The sequence below is a fragment of the Mustela nivalis genome, assembly GCF_964662115.1.
Source record: "Mustela nivalis genome assembly, chromosome: 20".
Classification (NCBI taxonomy): domain Eukaryota; kingdom Metazoa; phylum Chordata; class Mammalia; order Carnivora; family Mustelidae; genus Mustela; species Mustela nivalis.
In genome coordinates this window covers 38,739,006-38,758,563 of record NC_139039.1, presented here as the reverse complement: position 1 = coordinate 38,758,563, position 19,558 = coordinate 38,739,006, and the positions used below count along the sequence as shown (strand labels likewise).

General features: G+C 43.3%; 1 protein-coding gene across 2 annotated transcripts in view; it reads right to left on the bottom strand.

Annotated features, from left to right (window-relative positions):
* CSMD1 (CUB and Sushi multiple domains 1) overlaps window positions 1-19,558 on the bottom strand; it is a 1,903,837-nt gene that overhangs the window by 419,495 nt on the left and 1,464,784 nt on the right. For both annotated transcript variants that reach the window (XM_082715632.1, XM_082715633.1), the window contains exon 12: window positions 15,003-15,115. In XM_082715632.1, the coding sequence (XP_082571758.1) occupies window positions 15,003-15,115 (113 nt within the window). The remainder of the gene's footprint in view (window positions 1-15,002; window positions 15,116-19,558) is intronic.

Below are 19,558 nucleotides of genomic sequence, written 5' to 3'. Positions count from 1 at the left end.
AGATACAGCCATGAGAGGAAAGAGAAATTCAGAGCAAACTGAAGCTCAGATCTCTTGGCTAAAGTTCTGCCTTCTTCGTTACCCTGTTCGGGGAACTGCTGCCCTTCTGGAACTTTCCAACCCTTGTATGGAGCAGCCTCTTTCCCCCAGATGGTTTCTGTCTTCATTTAGCTTCGCATTGCACTAACCTCCTTTATGCTTACCTCTAATCCCTACAGAAAAGCAAAAAAAGGAAAAAAAAAAAAACAGAATAGAGAGAGAGAAAGATTCAAAAATATACATTTGGGCTGAGTCACAGAGAACCAAACTTGACAGAAGGACACTTCTGGCTTAGACACCTGACAAAATGCATGTGGGTTAAAATACAGGTTACATGTAGAGAAAATATTACTTCTACTTACAACTTTGAAATCCGTACCCATTTTTAAATCAATAATTTCAGGAATTCCCGCAAGGAATCTACTTTGTTGCAATCACTAAACATTCTAAAGGACACGGGAACTTGGAAGAAAAACCCAAACAGGCTGTGGGGACATGGAAGAACAAAGGAAAAACAAAACAAACAAACAAACAAACAAATCCAGCAGTCTGAATGCCAATGACATTGACTCTAGGACGCAGATAGTGAAGACATCAGATGAGGCTTTACAAAGACTCACACATGTGAGAAGGTAAGAAGACAGCAAATGTGGCCAGGGGAAGAAAGAAAAGAGAAGAGAAGAGAAGGAGAAAGAGAAAGAAAGAAAAACAGACAAAAAACTTGATCTCACAGAGCTCACATGCAACACAGAAAGACATATTGCAGGACGCCTGGGTGGCTCAGTGGGTTAAAGCCTCTGCCTTCGGCTCAGGTCATGATCCCAGGGTCCCTAGATCGAGCCCCGCATCGGGCTCTCTGCTCGGCGGGGAGCCTGCTTCTCCCTCTGCCTCTACTCCTCTACACTCTCATGCTCTCTCTCTCTTGTTGAGTCTCTGTCAAATAAATTATATCTTTAAAATAATAATAAAAAAAAAGAACAATACTTTGGTAGTTTCAACTATTCTACACCCTCTTCTCATTCATCCTCAATGTCAACGCTTTCATTCCTACCCCTGCCCAGATGCTGCTCGGGTGCCAACTGCAAGTGGTTCACAAACCAGTCCGCCCCAGTGGTCTCGCTCCAGCTCATCATAGTAATGAAATGCCGCTCCAGCTCCCTGCAATTCACGCTGAGGCTGAACCTTTATCTGTGACCAGAAGGTTCAGATGGGATTGCTGGCTGCAGCCCAAGCTGATGGGCCACTAGACCTGGAATTTAAAGGTCACGTTTCCCCATCACAACCCAACGTCCTGTTGCAGGACACAACCTGCTCTCCTGGCTCATACGTGCTGATGCAGCTGAATATTTAATAGTGGTTTATCTCACACTGTTAAGAGGAGGCAATATTTATAATTCATTTATAAAGTATAACCCAGGAGGAAAAATAGATACTTGGAGTAAGCAGCGCTCCTGACATACATTTTTGTTCGAGCTGGGCCCACTCTGAGTGTTAGCGAATCTTCACACAAATTCTTTGACGCATTCGGCAACGAAATGAAGAATGATCTGAAACTCGATACTGCTATAGTACGTATTTCTGTTGTCATGGTTGTGTGTTTATTTTTATTTTGTTTTAAATATAATAGCATATGTGAGTCCAATTGGGTAGGACAACCAAACACTGGTTGGGTCCGTGTGTGATTTACCAGCAGAAAACAACAGCAACGACAAACATCTAAAACCAAATGACTCCAGCCGCTAGCACTCAATTATTAATGTTTTGCTATTGTTTAAATAAAAATACATAACTAAGTTATCAGAATTGTTTGCTTTATAAACATGACTCCTGTGTTATAATATATCATATGTTTCTTATTTCATTAAATAAAGCTCTGAGAAAATTCACCTCAAGAGCTATTTTATAGATTCAATTTTTATATTTACCTATACTGGAAATCTCAGTAAAATCTAAGAGCTAGCTGATGAAGACGCTCCCAATGATGCTGGTTGAAAGAGCACATTTCTTAGCTAAGCCGCGATTCTTCTAATTTGGCAACATTTGTGCTGACCCATCTTACTCTACTCCTCATCTACAAGATGATACGTATTCTCTCAAAGAGCTCTGGAAAGGTAAAGTAGCAATACAAGCATAATTTTATTTTTTTGTTTGCTTGTTTGTTTGTTTGTTTACAAGCTTAGTTATATTGTCTCTTTTTACACTCAGCTCTCACTGTATATAAAATGATGTGTTCAAATGAGTTTTGGTGGTTTTTTGGCTGAATTCCTAAACTGTGGAATTAGTAACACAAAGGAGGCTACCAGTGTTCTTAGAAGCAATGTAAAGTTGTTTCTATGAACCATAACAATTTCTCTTCTGACCCCTCTCTTCCACACACAGAAAAATGCTGGATAGCACAAAATTATGACAAATAGAAACTCTGCTTGTCCTAACTGGGTTCATGGTAAGCACGCTGACTACTGACTCCATTGTCAAATTGCTAAACACCCCCCATCTAAAGAGACTTATAATCAAGAATTTTCTATATACACTCAACATTAACCCAATCTTGCTCTAAATCTTATATTCTCAGGGGGAAAAAAAAACTGCTAAAAAATTCTATGAATTACTATTTATAAATGATCCCTATCAAAGAATAGCTTGCTAGTCTCAACATTTTCAGATATTATATACATATATATGAATAGATGCATATAGATAAACATAGCATATATATGTATATCAACATATAGAAAAACATTTATAAACATTACACAACAAATATTCAAAGACTATTTCAATTAATACACACATGGGCTTGAATGCCTTTACAGTAGTATAAATGAAAACAAACAAGTAAAAACCCAGCAAGAATATGACATCTAAAATCTTAAAACACTGCAGGCATATTCAAGAGAGGAAAAGATTTAAGAAGAAAAGCCCCATAAAGCTAAAAGGCAGACAACCCTATAAAGCTGAAAGGTAATGTGTCCTTTAACTCATTGGCAGAGCTTTAAAATCAAGGTATTAACACAACATGAATGCATTAAACAATATATTACATTAGAAATAGAGTATATTTTCACTCAATATCCTTTTTTCTATTTGTATAAGATATCAGTTTTATTCTGTTTTCCTCGTTTGCTATCATTACCTAAAACTATCTTCTGCCGAGTCTAAAATGCAAGTTCCCGGGAGAATTGTATCTTAATACTAAAAACCATGCCCAACACCTTGTTGAAGCCAATGAGTATTAATTAAGAGGACGAGCTCTGCAAACCTAAGTGAGTCCATTCTGTCTATGAGAGCATGGGGCACTTTCGTTTGCTTACCAAGATGAAGACACCGTGTTTGGTGGTATAGCCTGGAGGCAGAAAATTGAATAAAATGGGTCCCTTTTCTCAAGGACTGGAGGACACACAAGACACTAACTCTTGGCTGAGAGAACACTGTGACCTAGAGCTATCGAGAACACTAGAGGGATGGCTTATTCCCCATTGACTGTGCTAGAAAAAGCCTCACCACTGAGGAAGCACTCCAAATGGGCCTTGAAGGCTGGGGAGAATATGTCCAGGCAGAAGGGGTGAACCAGGACCCGTCAGGACAGGAGAAACAGCACGGATACTGATGTAGGAAAGTGGACGACGTGTGAGGTCCAAGAACACCAAGCACACCTGTGCGACAAATGGCCGCTCTTGCACAGATGGGCCATCTGGGAAAGGATGAGGAACAGAATTCATCTCATCCTCTGTGGCTGGGCCATTACAGAGGTCCACCAGCTGCAGGTGGAGAAAGACAAGGATTCATCAGACAGAACGTGGATTGGGAATTGGAGACTGGCGGCATCAGCGGGTGTGTGTGCAGGAAACACAGACGCCAGGGTATTCCATGCTGACCTGGGGGAGCACAGATGTGGGGGACTCTAGGAGCTGACCCCCAGCCATCCCTGCAGTGCAACTTCACCACCACAGAACTGTGGACCTTCAAAGAACACCCCTCCATCCCGGCCTTAATCTGCATCTTACTGAGATTTCCAGGTGACCTGCACCCCATCCCAGCATGAGCATCAGGTAATACTAAGAAACGTGTAACCACTGGCTCCTGGGGAGCCCATCGCTTTGCCACTGCAGGAGTTCAGCGATCCAGGGTGGGCACACGGAATTCACGGAGAATCCAGGGAAATGAGACGAAGGGAACCGAGGGAAGGGCCACTGATCACGCGGGGACTCGAGCAGAGCAGATGTGGGTGTTTGCACCAGAGTGACACCAACAACTGGAAAGGTCCCAGCTGTGTGTTCATTTCATTTCTTTTCGACTCGGTTAGAGTTTCTTAAAATGGGAGGCCTAAATTAAACTCTTCAGGAAAGAAACCGGAGTGGACTTAAGATTATCAATAATGTAGTATCAACATGATAATACAAGTTTCTAAACAGTCTGGGAATTCCTATGGCTTTGGGTACCCTCTGCCCACTTACTTAGTTGGCATATACAGTCGACCCTCGAGCAACATGGATTTGAACTTCACAGATCCACGTATACATGGATTTTTTCCCCCATAAGTACAGCACAGAACTGTAAATTTATTCTCTCTTCCTTCCAACTTCCTTAGTAACATTTCCCTTACCTCAGCTTAGTTTATTGAAGGCATACAGTATACAACACATAGAACCTACAGGACACGTGTTAATCAACTGGTCATGTCTCCGTAAGCCCCCTGGTCCACAGCAGGCTGTTAGCAGTTAGGAAGTCAAAAGTTATACTTGGATTTTAGACTGCATGGGGGTCAGCGCCCCTAACATCTTTGCTGTCCACGGGTCAACTGCATTTAAGGGACAGCTGCATGCCAGAGAATGCGCCGTCACATGTGGTGGAAGAGCTCCTTGCACCCCAAAGCTCCAACCTACTGGGCAGACAAACAGTTAAGGAATTAGTGTGATGGCGTCTGCATGAGGCGGCACAGGGATGTGGAGAGGGGCATCTGGGGCCGCGCGTGTATGTTAGGCTTATTGAAGAATGTAGTATCCGGGCTGGGACAGAAAGAGTTACAAATTATCCCCATGAACAAAAATCCTTGCTGGGGAAGAATATCATGCAAAAGGAGAGGGAAAATGATGCTTGACGATCCGGAAGCCTGCTATGGCTGGAGCTCGAAGCATATACAGGGTCAGTGCTGGGGGAGAGCCAGGATTCGGTAACTGGGTTTCATTATATTCTGTGGGCTCTCCGTGGTTCTCACAGTGCAAGAAGACACTTGGTTTTCATTCTCGAGTAGAGGTGATCCGGACAGGACGGCCGGTTTGTGTGGATTAGAAGGGAGAAGCCAGCTGGGAAGGAGGCAAAGGCGACATTTCCATGACCAGCTGGGACAGATACAAAGGAAGGCTGCCTTCGAGCCTGCGCAGGGGATGTGACGGGAAGGTATTCATGAGATGGGACTCACCGAAATTTCCAGAAGAGAGAATGGGGCCACCTACCACAGATGCTGCTAAGAGATGAGGCAAACGTATGTTGTTTATAGTAACAGTTATGAACCTGCTGCCCGGATCCTCTGAGAATGCAAGCGATGACCCAGCAGCTGTAGAGGACGGGGACAGATAAGGACACACTGCGCTGTGTGGGTTTCAGGTCAGGAAGTTGGTACCAGGAACATGGCATCTGTAGGCACATGTCTCGCACCAGCAAAGTACATGTTTCCGGTTCTGGCCCCAGGGATCGAATGTCTTGGACGTGGCCAAGTTTCTTTCAGGGGTATTGATGGAAATGACAGTACGCTCCTTCTTTAGCCTATTCAATGACCAGAAATCCTCCAAGGAGCCCACTGTGAGGAACTAAAATTTAGAACACAGGAGTTCACTGTGTGGCAGGACATCTTGCCTTACAGGGCTTCTCATAGATTGTAGGGTATGTCAGTGTGAACTCCCAGATGAGCACCTCTCTGGGAATTGCTCTCAGACAAAGGACTCACTTTGTATCAGAGAAGGAGCCAGCAGCGGGTGGAAACGTGGAGCCCACCTCTGCGGTCATACGCCACGAACTCAGAAGCTCTTCAGCGACAGGATGCAGCCAGCGCAGAGACGATGCAGTGGGGTTGGGATGCCTTTCCGCAGGACAAGGCAACCACCTGAAACCAGCAGCCTGACACGCTGCTGATTCCCCGTACATGGAAAGCACGGGTCAGGGGGCTGAGGGGCGGGAGCAGGGGACCTGTCACCCGCCACCCCAGGGCTGACTTGGGAACGTGTGCTCCCGAGCCTGTCACTTTAGGTTCCGTGGGTCTAGTAGGATAGTTCTTGAGGGAAAACGTTTTCACCAGTGGAGAGGGAAGGGTCCAATTTCACTTTAAGGCTAACCTGCTGCCTATTGCCTTCAACAGCTTCATGCCAAAGGATGAGCCAGCAAGGAAGATGCCTTTTGAAGTTTGGGGTAACCTCCCCAGCCAGGAGGAAAGAAAGGGGCAGGGTGCTGAAGACAGAGCAGGGAGAACACTGGTGCTGGGGCGCATAGATTCCACGGGACGTCTCGCAGTGCACCCACATGCAATTAGGATAAAAATGCATGAATGCAGCAGACATGCCTGAGAAGGGCACGGCGACTGGGCGCTGAGACCCGTCAGGGATGTTGGTCTGGGTCCCCCTGCCTCCTTAGGCACCTAGACCGGCAGCGGGGAGCGCAGAAGGAGAGGGGGATTCCGCTGGGTAGGACAGGAGCGCAGCTGTGGGTATGTACTCTCAGGTCTCCTAGGACCGAGACTAGTTAGACACCTGGATAAACGGCTCCTGGACGGACAGACCCCGCAGGGTCCACCTGAGTATCTCCCTCAGAACGAGCTTCTCCCGAGGGCCGCATCCCTTGGGAGCAATCTCCTCCAGCAGCATTACGACCCTGCCCCTGGGCCAGCCCACAGTGATGGTGCAAGGTCCTGAGCAACCTCCGCCCCTTTGCATCTGTTGAGGAAACCCCGCACGGCCATCCCAGATCCAGAGCTCTGGAGGAGTAGCAAAGGCACCAGGCACTGTCCAGCTTCTCCCTGACCCCACACTGCTTCCTTCCCTCCTCTTCAGGGACCTCAAAGGCCTTCTCTTCTCATACACAAATCTCCATCCAGACTCTGGCTACAGGACTAAGGCTAACTTGTCACAGATTTAATCCAGGCCCTTGAAGAATGTTTCGTGCCCACTTTAGACACAAGCCCGTATTTATTGTGAAGAAGGAAGCACACATTATAAATGCTCCGCGATCCTTGGGAATTCGCATAGGATTAAAACTGAAGTTTACGCGGAGTTATTTCATGCAGCTTTACCTTGTCTTAAGCGTTTTCGAAATCAGTCTGTTACTCCGACAGGCACCTCATGCCTGACTCTGTCTGAGCAGCAACCTTGCTTCACGCTAACAAGGCCAGGGGCATGAGCTCAGTTAGACACGGACGAGCTTTCGTGGGTTCGGTGGTCACACCCCATGCATCAAATTTCCCTTGGATTCCTTTGAGATGTACAATTACTCACACAGATGATGAGGAAGAGTCTGTGTTGAGACACTGGATGAAATCCAACCATAAAAGTAGAGAAATACTGTATTAACCAGGGTTCCCAAGAGAAAAAGAACCAATAGGGTATCTCCTAATCTATCAATCTCCTGATCAATCAATCAATGGAGAGAGATGATTGAAGGAATTGGTTCACGTGACTCTGGAGACTGGGATGTCCAGACCCAGGAAAGCCAACGACGTAAGTTCTGGCCCAAATCTGAGTCTGACCAGAGGGGAAGACCGTGACAGTCCCAGAGAGCCGCGCGGAGGGGCCAACTCTCCTCACTCAGCATACTTCCTTAATTGTCCATTTTATTGTACTTTCCAGATACAGCATTACACTTTCTAACAAAGGGAACTTTGCAGCAACCCTGCATTGAGCAACTCCATCAGTGCCATTTCTCAAGCAGCGTTTGCTCATTTCTTGTCTCTGTGTCCCATTTTGGTGATTCTTGCACTATCAAACGTTTTCATTACTATATTTGCTACATGATCTGTAATCAGTGATTACAGCTTGCTGACATCTGAGGTGATGGCTACCACTTTTTAACAATAAAGTATTTTTTTTAAAGATTTTATTTTTTCATTTGAGAGAGAGAGAGAGCACACACGGTGGTTGAAGGGATAAGGCAGAGGGAGAAGCAGACTCCCTTCTGAGCAGGGAGCCCAACATGGGGTTCCATCCCAGGACCCTGAGATTATGACCTGAGACAGATGTTTAGGGGACTGAGCCACCTAGGCACTCCCTCAAAAAAGCATTTCTAAATTAAGGTACATACATTGATTTTTAGACATAACGCCACTAGGCTCCTAGTTGAACATGATACAGCGTAAACATAACTTTTATATGCACTGGGAAACCAAAAACAAACTCATTTGCCTCACTTTACTGCTGTATTTATTTTACTGTGGTGGTCTGGACCTCAACCAACCATATCCCCAAGGTATGACTGTAGACAACCCTTCAGCTGATTGGAGGAGGCCCACCCACACTGGGGAGCCAAACTGCTTTAAAGATCCAGTCAACTAATTCAGAATTTAACGTCATCCAGAAACAACCTTGCGAACACACCCAGAATAATGTTTGACCAGATATCCAGGCACCCCAGGCCCTGTCAGGGGGCCACATGGAATTAACCATCACAAGTATCTCAAAGATTATACAAGGGCAGTGGTGTGTCTGCAGTGCTGTCTCCCAGGAGTGGCAGAGATGAATTCCCCTGCACTCAGTGCACCACGGAGCAGCCCCTTCCCACTCGGCACATACGCAGACCCTTGAGCACAGAGAGTCCCAAACTCCCATTTCCACTGTGTTCACTGGACATAGGAAGGCAGTAGTGTTTCTGGTACAAAACAGTAATGCTGAACTCAAATTATTTTACTGCAATAATTCTTAGTGTGAGCCTAAAATAGATCCTGTTTTTACCACACAGCAGCACATCATAGGGAACATTTCCTTTAATTTACCCCCTGCTAAAATTTAAATAGCTATGGCAAATCACACAAAACATGATTTGTGGAAAAGCAGTTCATCAACATGTATGATGAACGCCAACCACACATTATTTCTGTGACAAAAAAGATCCACAGTTAGCCCACTCAAGTCTAGACAGTGACGCCCTAAAAATGGCATGTGCACCAACACAGCAAACTCCCAACTGTTTAGGCAAACATTCAGGCCCTGAGTCTGTTTCTCAACCTTCCTTGGTGCTAGAAAGGACAATGGTCACGAACTGAAGTGAGAATAGATTTTTCCCTTTTGTTTCTAGTGAATAACGATCTGCTATCATACACGAGGCATATTTTAAATGTACATAATGGCACGGTCTATATAATATTTATAAAAGAGTTGTACCGTGTTGTTAAACACAAGGTGGTTTACAAAACATTTTTTTGATCCTCAGTAGTTACTTTTATAACTTATAATACGAAATGAAGATATTTTAAATAGAAAGTGGAAAACTGTGCAGTGAATGTACGTTTGCTTTCCATAAATACTCTGATACTCGTAATATATGTGACGTAATGTGTGCACTATACATGGGTATGAGCTGTGCATATTACAGATTCATACACCATGTGAGTGTGTCATACACCATCATACAATAACTGTGCACACTCGGCCACATAGGACTGCTTTATCCAGCTGTGGGTAGTTCTACCCTTTTTTCCCCTTTTGGATTTTTGAACAGGTCATTCTGAATGAAATATTGTCATGTACATGAAGGTTTTAAACAGCCTTTGAACAAACAAGGCGCCTCACCTGTCCTGCCTCACTTTTTCAGATGACTAACAAACCTCCCGAAAATGCTGTCTTTTTTTTTCTTTTTTTTTTTTTTAACTTTGCCTCCCATTTTCTCCAGCACTGTCTTACGGCAAACGTGGCCATCACGGTCTCTGCGCCCCTCCGTCGTACAGACGTGCGTGTGATCGCTCACACCCGTGCAGACTTCCTGTGGCTGCGCAGGCACTAGCGGCACCACCTGTTCCTGTTTCAGATCCTGAGTTTGCCTGAAGCTCTGTGCTTCCCCAGCATCGCCAGGCTGTGTCTGCTCTTGGTCCTGTCTACTTTAATGCAAACTTTTTCTTTAAAAGACTAAATCAATCCAGGATCCTCCAGGCATCAGGAGGGGAGGCTCTCGGTGAATGTCCCCGAGGGTAAGCGATGGAGCAAATACAGAGCACTGGGGTGTCCCCAGGACCGAGAGCCAGCAGTGATAGTGGTGCACAGGTGGGCGGCTGGACCCAGGACCGAGAGCCGGCAGTGATAGTGGTGCACAGGTGGGCGGCTGGACCCAAGGTTCCCCTGCACAAAACCACTGGAGCATCATTGTGCGGGGGGTGGGGAAGAAGAGGCCGCCAGCAGGGTCCACCAGGCTTCTTCTGGAGGGAGAACAGCACCCAAAGTAGCAATGACCATGAATGTCTCAGAGTAACAACGTGATCCAAGGACCTGAGGACCCCCCAAAACCTGTGTATCCCTTACAACACGTGAGAAATTCACAACCTCTTGGTGAGAAGATGATGAACAGGTTAAGGGGTAAAGTGGGGCCCCCCAACGACACAAGGTTAGGACGGGGTCTCTGAAAGAAATTCAAGTTGATTTTGAAATAAGAGGCAGTGACGTTTCTTGTATATCAAGTTCCTCTGGAGTCTGTGACTCACAGACAAACTGAGATTTCAAATCTGATGATATATGCACTGAAAATTCTGGAAGGACCCATGAGAAAAAGCTGAGAGATGCTGCCTTTGAGAAAGCTACCTGGCAAGATGAAAGGGACAGGGAAGGACTCTTACTATTCTTACATACTTTGTTATGAGCTCTGCTATTTATATCAGGGAAAACCTTACTACATGAAATCTCAAAACTATTTGTATACAGAGAACAGCCAACATTTCTTGCTCCATGTGCTACGGGATGTCCATGGTTTAAGTCGTCTGAGCTCTACCACAGACTTGTGCCGCAAGTGTCATTATTATACCCTCCCTTTTCTTTCTGAACAAGGAATCTGCTGCACACAGAGTTTAAGTTATTTGTCCTAGGTCACACAGCTAGCAGGTGGCACAGCCCCACGGTGTGTTCTCCACCACCACGAACCACCATGCTGTATGTTAGCGAGAGGTATGCAATACCGAAACCTAGAGGTTTGGGGCGCCTGGTGGGTCCATCCCTTAAGGTCTGAACCTTGGTTCTGGCGTAGGCCATGGTCTAAAGTCATGAGATCAAGCTCCTTAGGGGCTCTGCATTAGTGGGGAGGCTGCTTGAGAGTCTCTCTCTCCCTATCCCCACTGCTTGCTCTAAATAAATAAATAAATAAAATCTTTAGAAGAACTGGAAAATTAAATCATGCATAACTATCGACTACATATATTTTTTTCTGACAATTATAATTCACAAACAACTGCAGCTTATTTTATTTTATTTTTTTAAAGTTTTTATTTATTTATTTGACAGAGAGAGACAGAGAGAGCACAAGTAAGTACCAGTGGTGGGGAAGGGGAGAATCAGACGCCCCAATGAACAGGGAGCCCGATGTGGGACTTGATCCCAGAACCCCGGGTCATGGCCTGAGCTGCAGACAGATGTTTAACCCACTGAGCCACCCAGGCGCCCCAAACAACTGTAGTTAAAATAATGCAATTATTTATATTTTTGACAATAACATTTACAAGTGGCTTTTATTTTATCCCTATTAGCTTAATACAGCAATCTGGAAATAACAATTTCTACAATGTTTCCTTTCCTTACAGCATTCTCTAGCTTTTTTAAATCCTCAAATATTATATTAGTTTCTTTTGGTTTAATTATCTCTTTGACTTGGAATATTATTTTGTCAAAAGATAATGTGTGGTCTTGAATTGGTAATCTCTCGAGGACTGACGGCCACCTATGTTTCCATGACATCTCAAGTTATAGCTATGAATAGACTATTGAGCCAGTAAACACAGTATCAATTACAGCTAAATGTGATGATAATCAATGCTATATGGTTGTTCAGACTGATATACAACACTTGGAAGAATATTTTATAAATATAAGTGAAATTTTATAAATATAAATAAATATATTTATTTTATAAATATAAATAAAATTATATTTTAATTGAGAATACTTGTATCTCTTAATAGTCAAGGATTCACGATTTGGCAATGCCGCCAGTCCCTCATAAACCTTATGATGTGTGTCTTAATGCCTGAGTCAATTTACTGCAATTTGCCCTGTTGGGAAGTATTTGGTATTTCACTGATGCTTTCAGATTTCACCAAGGGCAGCAGCCAGTATAGGTCATGTGGAAAGGACTCCGCTCGTACCATGCTTTCTTCAATAGCTGTACGGTCGTGCAGAAGTTCAATGAAAGGTCAAGTCTACATAGCCAAATGTCAGGAAGTACTCAGCAATTATCTGTGCTTTTGAGCCCTAACCTTTAATGGGATGTACACATCACGTCCGTCGGACCATTTCTTACTGAGAAGAGCCATCAGTTCCCCATCCCACCCCATTTCCCCAGCAAGGAGGAATTCTTCACAGTTTACAGAGGACACTGACGCTGGCTCTCCCCACCATCGAACTCTCTAGCATTGTGACTTCTGCCGCTCACAGGGAGTGTGCAGCTGTGCCAGCTGGGCTCATCCCAGCTCAGGTCACTCTCACTTGAGCCTGCTTACGGTTTGGGGTTGGAAGACGCTTGTTAATGATCTACCTTATTGGCTTGGTAGGCAACAAGTTCTGATGACGTATGCTCAGCTCCTGAGACTCTACGCAGTTAGAAATTGAGGCATACCATCCTTCTACGCAAATTCACAGAGCACAAGTGAAGAAAATAAAATCCCACCTCTGTAGGTCTGCTTGCCTCCCTTTCATCAACACACGCACATGTGGATCATGTTAAAGATTTTGAGAAAATTGGCAACCCATGAAGGAACCTCTAAGATATTTGAAAACCCATCTCAAAGGAGAAGTCAAAGAACACACACACACAAAGACAATTAGCAACGCTGACATGAGTTTGATAAGAGATGCCAAAGTCGTCTTTAGCCATCGGGCAATCACTGATGGTGTTTCCTCCCCACAGAATTCACGTGTGTTTCCGTGGTCAGGGATTGCCTGCCTGTTACCAGTTTTCTACAACCTTCCAAGTAAGAACTAGCTCAAGAACAATGAAAGGCACAGACCGTTGCCCCTTCCTTTAACCACGAACACTGCGCCAGACATTGAAAGGATAATGAGTAATTTTTTCTTCCTGCCCAGGGGAACTTCAAAAGTTTTCCTGACAATGAAACTTACAAATTAATTATTTCTTTTCTTTTAAAAGCTCCCCTCCAGCAAAATAATTCCAATAAAATCATCACCATTTTTATTGTATTAAATTATCCTGTAATTCGTTAGTTCTCTAAAATTTTGATACCTTATTTATGGAAAATGTCTAAGTTTTTAAAATGTACATTGTTATGTAAAACACAGATTTATGTTTTATTCTGAATGGCCACCACATATTTTCTTATACTACAGTCTAAACAGTTTCTTTTAATAATTGATTTTTCTTGTATTAACCAAAATATATGAATGGGTTTAAAATGCATTTTCCTGGTTATTTTAATAAAGTGACACTCAGTTCACAGGCATTTGTGTGATAGTATAAAGTTGACCCTGAAAAGACTTATCTTAATTTGCATTCAAGATGGTTAAAGGTTCTTCTCGATCTTGTTGAAAATTATTTCAAATCAGTCTGCAGCTTGTTGAAAGGATGACATCAAATGCAAACGATAGCTTAAATATATCCTTTAAAGTTTTATAAATAAGCAGTTTCATAAAATATTTTATAGACCATTTTAATCTGAGACATCTTACTGCTTCTGGGGACACGTATGTATTATCTGCGCCTAAGAGAATGGTTTCTTTCTCTTCGTCAGAAAATTACAGAGTTGGGCGCCTGGGTGGCTCAGTGGGTTAAGCCGCTGCCTTCGGCTCAGGTCATGATCTCAGGGTCCTGGGATCGAGTCCCGCATCGGGCTCTCTGCTCAGCGGGGAGCCTGCTTCCTTCTCTCTCTCTCTCTCTGCCTGCCTCTCTGCCTACTTGTGATCTCTGTCTGTCAAATAAATAAAATCTTAAAAAAAAAAAAAAAAAGAAAAGAAAATTACAGGGTTGAAGCTGAAGACAGAGGCTGCTCCCCCATGACTTGGATAATTCAAAATGGAGAAGGGAACGTGTTCCCAAGCTTCTTTCACGTTTATCTCTTGAGTCAAACTGTTTGATCACTGATCTCAGGAACACCAAAGAGTGCGGCTGAATGAAAATGGTCCGTGTATGTGCCACTTAGAGGACACCCCACGTGAGGCCCTGGTGTATGGGACACACAGCTGTACTGCTCGACGGAAACCTTCTCCCACACAATGGCTCCTGCACATGAATTCAGAGGTGAAGCCAAGGTCTTAGGAGTAATTGTGACTCCTAAGTCCCAAACCACACATTTTCTCCTGCACAAGATCTTGGCAGAATTCTCTCCAACTTCACATAGATTTCTCTGTTTTCCAGTTCAACACCACCACCACACAGACATTTGTACACAAGCATGCACAGAATGGAGCTTAATTAAATCAATGCCACTTCGATTCATTGTTAAAATGCTTCCTCTAGTTAATGAGCATCACGACTGCCTCTCGGGAAGGGAGAAAACACGGATTCCCACCGTGTGCTCACTTGTCAGAGCCTGCGTTCCTACTCGGTCCTCCTCCTCCTTTTGGCCTACTGACAGCACAGATCATGGCAAGCCAGGCTTCCAACTTAAAAATCTTTTCAAAAAAAAAAAAGACCACAAGTGGAGCTTTAACTAAAGAAATAGCAAATAACCAGCTCCTGTTTTTTAAAGCACGCCGGGTTTATGTGCATCTCACACGTGGAGCATGGTGCTCACCTTCTGGTAACATGCTAGCTTTAGGCGTGGTTGGGTCCGCCCCTACCTTGGTAGACAGCTTTGAACCCGGGGGATGCGATGCTGTCGTCGGACTGCAGATGGAGCCACATCTGGTTACTCATGCTCACGATGAGGTCCGGGACGCTGGACCCGGTCAATCTGCACAGAAGGGAAAGGTGAGAGCCGTTACTGGAATCACCAAACATCTCTACTTTTACCTTGAGGAAGACCATCATGTCTTCCTGCCTCAACAGACAAGTATGGTGTGTGCCTTCAGACCCTCCTTTGAAGAATCAATAGCCACTTGCAATTTATATTTCTATGTAAACCTTGACATTACAGACTTTTTATACTAATTATTCTTTTCCATGTTTGAAAATGTACATCTTCGATTTTAAGAACTGACCCAGGGTCACCAACCATCCTATCTGTCCGGAACGGAAGGGCTTCTCCAGGTATAGGCCTTTCAGTCCCAGACCCAGAACAGGTGGTGATCCCGGCACGGGAAGGAGAGAGAGATCTTCTTCTGTATGGGCTGTGTAACGTCACGCCATCAACATGAATAACGTCACACCATTCATATCTCTAGGCTGAGAAATGTTCCGGTTCACCCAGAAAAGACTTAGATTTCCTACTTTGAAATTATCACGTACCTTGACCATAAAATCTCTTAGAAATACATCATAGGATGGAATATTCTTCAGCACTAAAAAGACATGAGCTGATTTTATCAAGTCATGAAAAGAAACTTAAGTTACATACTGTGTGATTGCAACGCTATGACATTCTGAGAAAGGAAAAACTATGGAGACAGTAAAAAAAAAAGTCTGAGGTGCCTGGGGTAGGAGGACGGATGATGAGGTGGAGCACAGGCGAGTTTTAGGGCTGTGAAATTACCCCATATGATACTATAATGGTCAATACATGTCTTTATGCGTTGGTCCAAACCCATAGGATGTAAAGGAGCAAGAGTGATTCTCAATACAAAGTATGAATTTGGGGTGATAATATCTGTCAATGTGGTTTCATTATTTGTAACAAATGTACCACCTGGGTGGGGGGGGCCTGCTAACCGTGGGGAAGACTATGTGTAAGGGAGGAGGGAACTACATTGGAGTATCTGCTCCTTCTTCTTAATTTTGTTGTGAAACTAAAACTGTTCTCTCTCTCAAACACACACACACGAGTTGCCATACATTAAGAAATTATCGACAAGAAGAACAGCACGCAAAGCTGAAATAGATGTGGCAAATTTATTGAACTTCCCCTCTGCGTACCAACGTCCAGGTTACGCCAAATGGAAGTTGCATGAAGCATTTATTCCGTGTTAAAAAAACAGTCACATAGTGGCTGCTGTCAGCCAGTGCAAAGAAACACTAAATCCATGGACTGAACTCAAGGCACTGACAAAAAAAAGTTAAAATACAAAAAGGGTAAGAAAAAAATCAATTCAACCAAAAGAAATGTCTCTAATCAAATAGGAAGTTTTGCTTTCAGCAAAGCACTTCCAGGAACACGAACAATGACCGGCCCCATCACTTGTGCCGTCAGTCTGTCAACCCAACACACTCACCTTGGGCCGCACAGAAAACCTGCTTCTTAGAAGGGAGATGAACAGTCGTCATTACATGGGAAATAACTTATGCAATGTTACACAAAAGTTGGGAAAAAAACCACAGAATTTTAGTGAGGAATGTGCAGTCACTAAAAATTATTTCCATTTGAAGATTTTTCTTGGCTAGAGAGATTGTTCTTTTATATTTGGTGTTTTATTTGATTGTTTGGTTTGAAGAGACTTGTTTTCTTCTCTATGCATGCTTTTTGTTGAAGTGCAACATACCAACATGTGAACAGACCATCAATGTCCAGTATAAGTGTCTGTTTACTTTGACGACTATAATGCCACATTTTTCTCCTTTTTGTTAATCCTTGCCAGAAGGATCTTTTCCTGAACTTTTACTTTCAAGTTACTCTCTCTATATACAGTATTTGCCTCTTGTAAGCGTCATATAACCGATTCATATTATTTTTATATTTTATTTATACTACTCAACCTAACCAGAGAATTTCACCTTTCATTTAGAATATAATTTCATGATAACTTAAAGTTCATTTTTCCTGGTTTTCCTTTTTTGATTGGTCGATTACCTTCGACTTCATGCTCTCACTTGGTAGCTTCTCTTCTTCCAGCACTTCAGGGATGCTAATCTGCTGTCTTTTCATTTCTGTTGTTGATCTTGAGACGGGTCCATCAGTCTCATATTTGCTCTTTGGAAAATATTTCTTTGCGTATGCTGATTTTAAGACATTTCCTTGTCTGTTTGGCACCAGATTTATTGCAATGTGCCAGTGTGAGGTTTCTGTTGTAGTATCCTGTCTGGCTGATGGAATTTCATGAATCGCGACCTCGATGTCCGTGGTCAGTACCGGAAAGTTCTTAGCAATGTTTTCAGATATAGTCCACTCTCTTTCCTTCAAAACTCCCAAGATACGCATCATTTCCTTCTGTTTTTTAACTCCTTGATTCAGTTGGAATATTTTTTACTAAACTAACTTCCAATTCAAACACTTAGATCAAGTTAATTATAGCAGATACTGCATTTTTCAATTCTTAAACTTCTATTTGGTTTGTTGTTATGGATTACAGTTTTCTGGTAAAATTATTGATTATTTCACTTCTTTTCTTTTTTTAATTTATTTTTTATTTATTTTCAGCATAACAGTATTCATTATTTTTTCACTACACCCAGTGCTCCTTGCAATCCATGCCCTCTCCAATACCCACCACCTGGTACCCCGACCTCCCACCCCCCGCCCCTTCAAAACCCTCAGATTGTTTTTCAGAGTCCATATTCTCTCATGGTTCACCTCCCCTTCCAATTTCCCCCAACTCCCTTCTCCTCTCCATCTCCCCTTGTCCTCCATGCTATTTGTTATGCTCCACAAATAAGTGAAACCATATGATAACTGACTCTCTCTGCTTGACTTATTTCACTCAGCATAGTCTCTTCCAGTCCCATCCATGTTGCTACAAAAGTTGGGTATTCGTCCTTTCTGATGGAGGCATCATACTCCACAGTGTGTATGGACCAGATCTTCCTTATCCATTCGTCCGTTGAAGGGCATCTTGGTTCTTTCCACAGTTTGGCGACCGTGGCCATTGCTGCTATAAACACTGGGGTACAGATGGCCCTTCTTTTCACGACATCTGGATCTTTGGGGTCAATACCCAGTAGTGCAATGGCAGGGTCATAGGGAAGTTCTATTTTTAATTTCTTGAGGAATCTCCACACTGTTCTCCAAAAAGGCTGCACCAACTTGCATTCTCACTTATTTTCTTAAATTTTATAAATCATAGTTAATTCCCAGAGTCCCTGAGTGCTAACTGCAATGTCTGGATGTCTCGTTCTTTTTCTCCTCTGTCTCCTGGGTTGGGGTCATTGGGCGTAGTTTCTGGACACTGCAGGTAAGCTTTAACTGAATGGCAGACATAGCCTAGACACCAATCTAGAATTCTGAATACTGTTTTCATTTTCCTCTGACATTAGAGTGACAGCCTCAACCCATCAGTCATCGGAATGATTCCCAGCTGTATTTCCAGCCTGCTGCCCAGGGCTCACTCCTTCTTATGCCACAATCCAGAGAATACATTTACGACTAGATCTCCTCCTTAAAAAAATAGGTCTTGGACATCATCTTTGTCCACTTAGCCTGAACATTCCAGTTCTTCTGAGCTCTGTAGAACTGTAACAGCAAATTTTTGTTCAGGCTCTTTTCTTCTAATCCCAGGAGAGTCAGGCTTAGGCAAATACATCAAGACCCAGCAGATGCCAGGCTGGTTACCCTGTAATTCTCTTTTCCTTGATATCTTGGGCCCTCAAGTCCTCACTGTTTTTATAGCCCAATTCAGGGGCCCCTACATCCCATGCCTCCCAAAACCATATTCTCTGAGTCACTGTTATCTGTCTGCCAGGATGCCCTAAACTGAGAATCAGAAAATGCCCCCAGGGGAAAGTGATTTATGAAATATGAGATTCATCTTAATGCATATTTGTTCTTCTCTGATTTCTATCTTCTAAAATCCTGGCCGCCTTATATCATTCTCAAGCCTTGAGAGACCTGCTGATTCATTCTGTATTCAGTTTTCCTAACCCTTCTCAGCAGAGGTTATGTCTGGTGTTTCTGGAGGAAGGGGACTCTGGTGCTCATTTTCTACCTGGCTTATGTCTTTTCCTTTTTTTTTTTTTAAATTTCTCTTGTACTGCCTTGGACTATGTGAATATATGAAGGGATGTCTGTTCTTACAGCGATTATAAACAGTTACTTGTTGTAACTTAGGTTACATTCACTGTTCTAGGGAGGGGCCTGGCTGGCTCCCCTGGAAGCAACTCTCGATCTTGAGGTCATGAGTTTGAGCCCCATGTTGGGTGTAGAGATTACTAAAGAACAGACTCCTTAAAAAGAATCACGGCCTTGGGTAAGACAATGAATAGAAAAAGACAAGTATTATTTTGTCATAAAGTTTATATAAACACAAAGAAGAGAGAAGTATAACCACTGATTTTTCTTACACACTAATATATATTGGTTCTTAGTTACTTA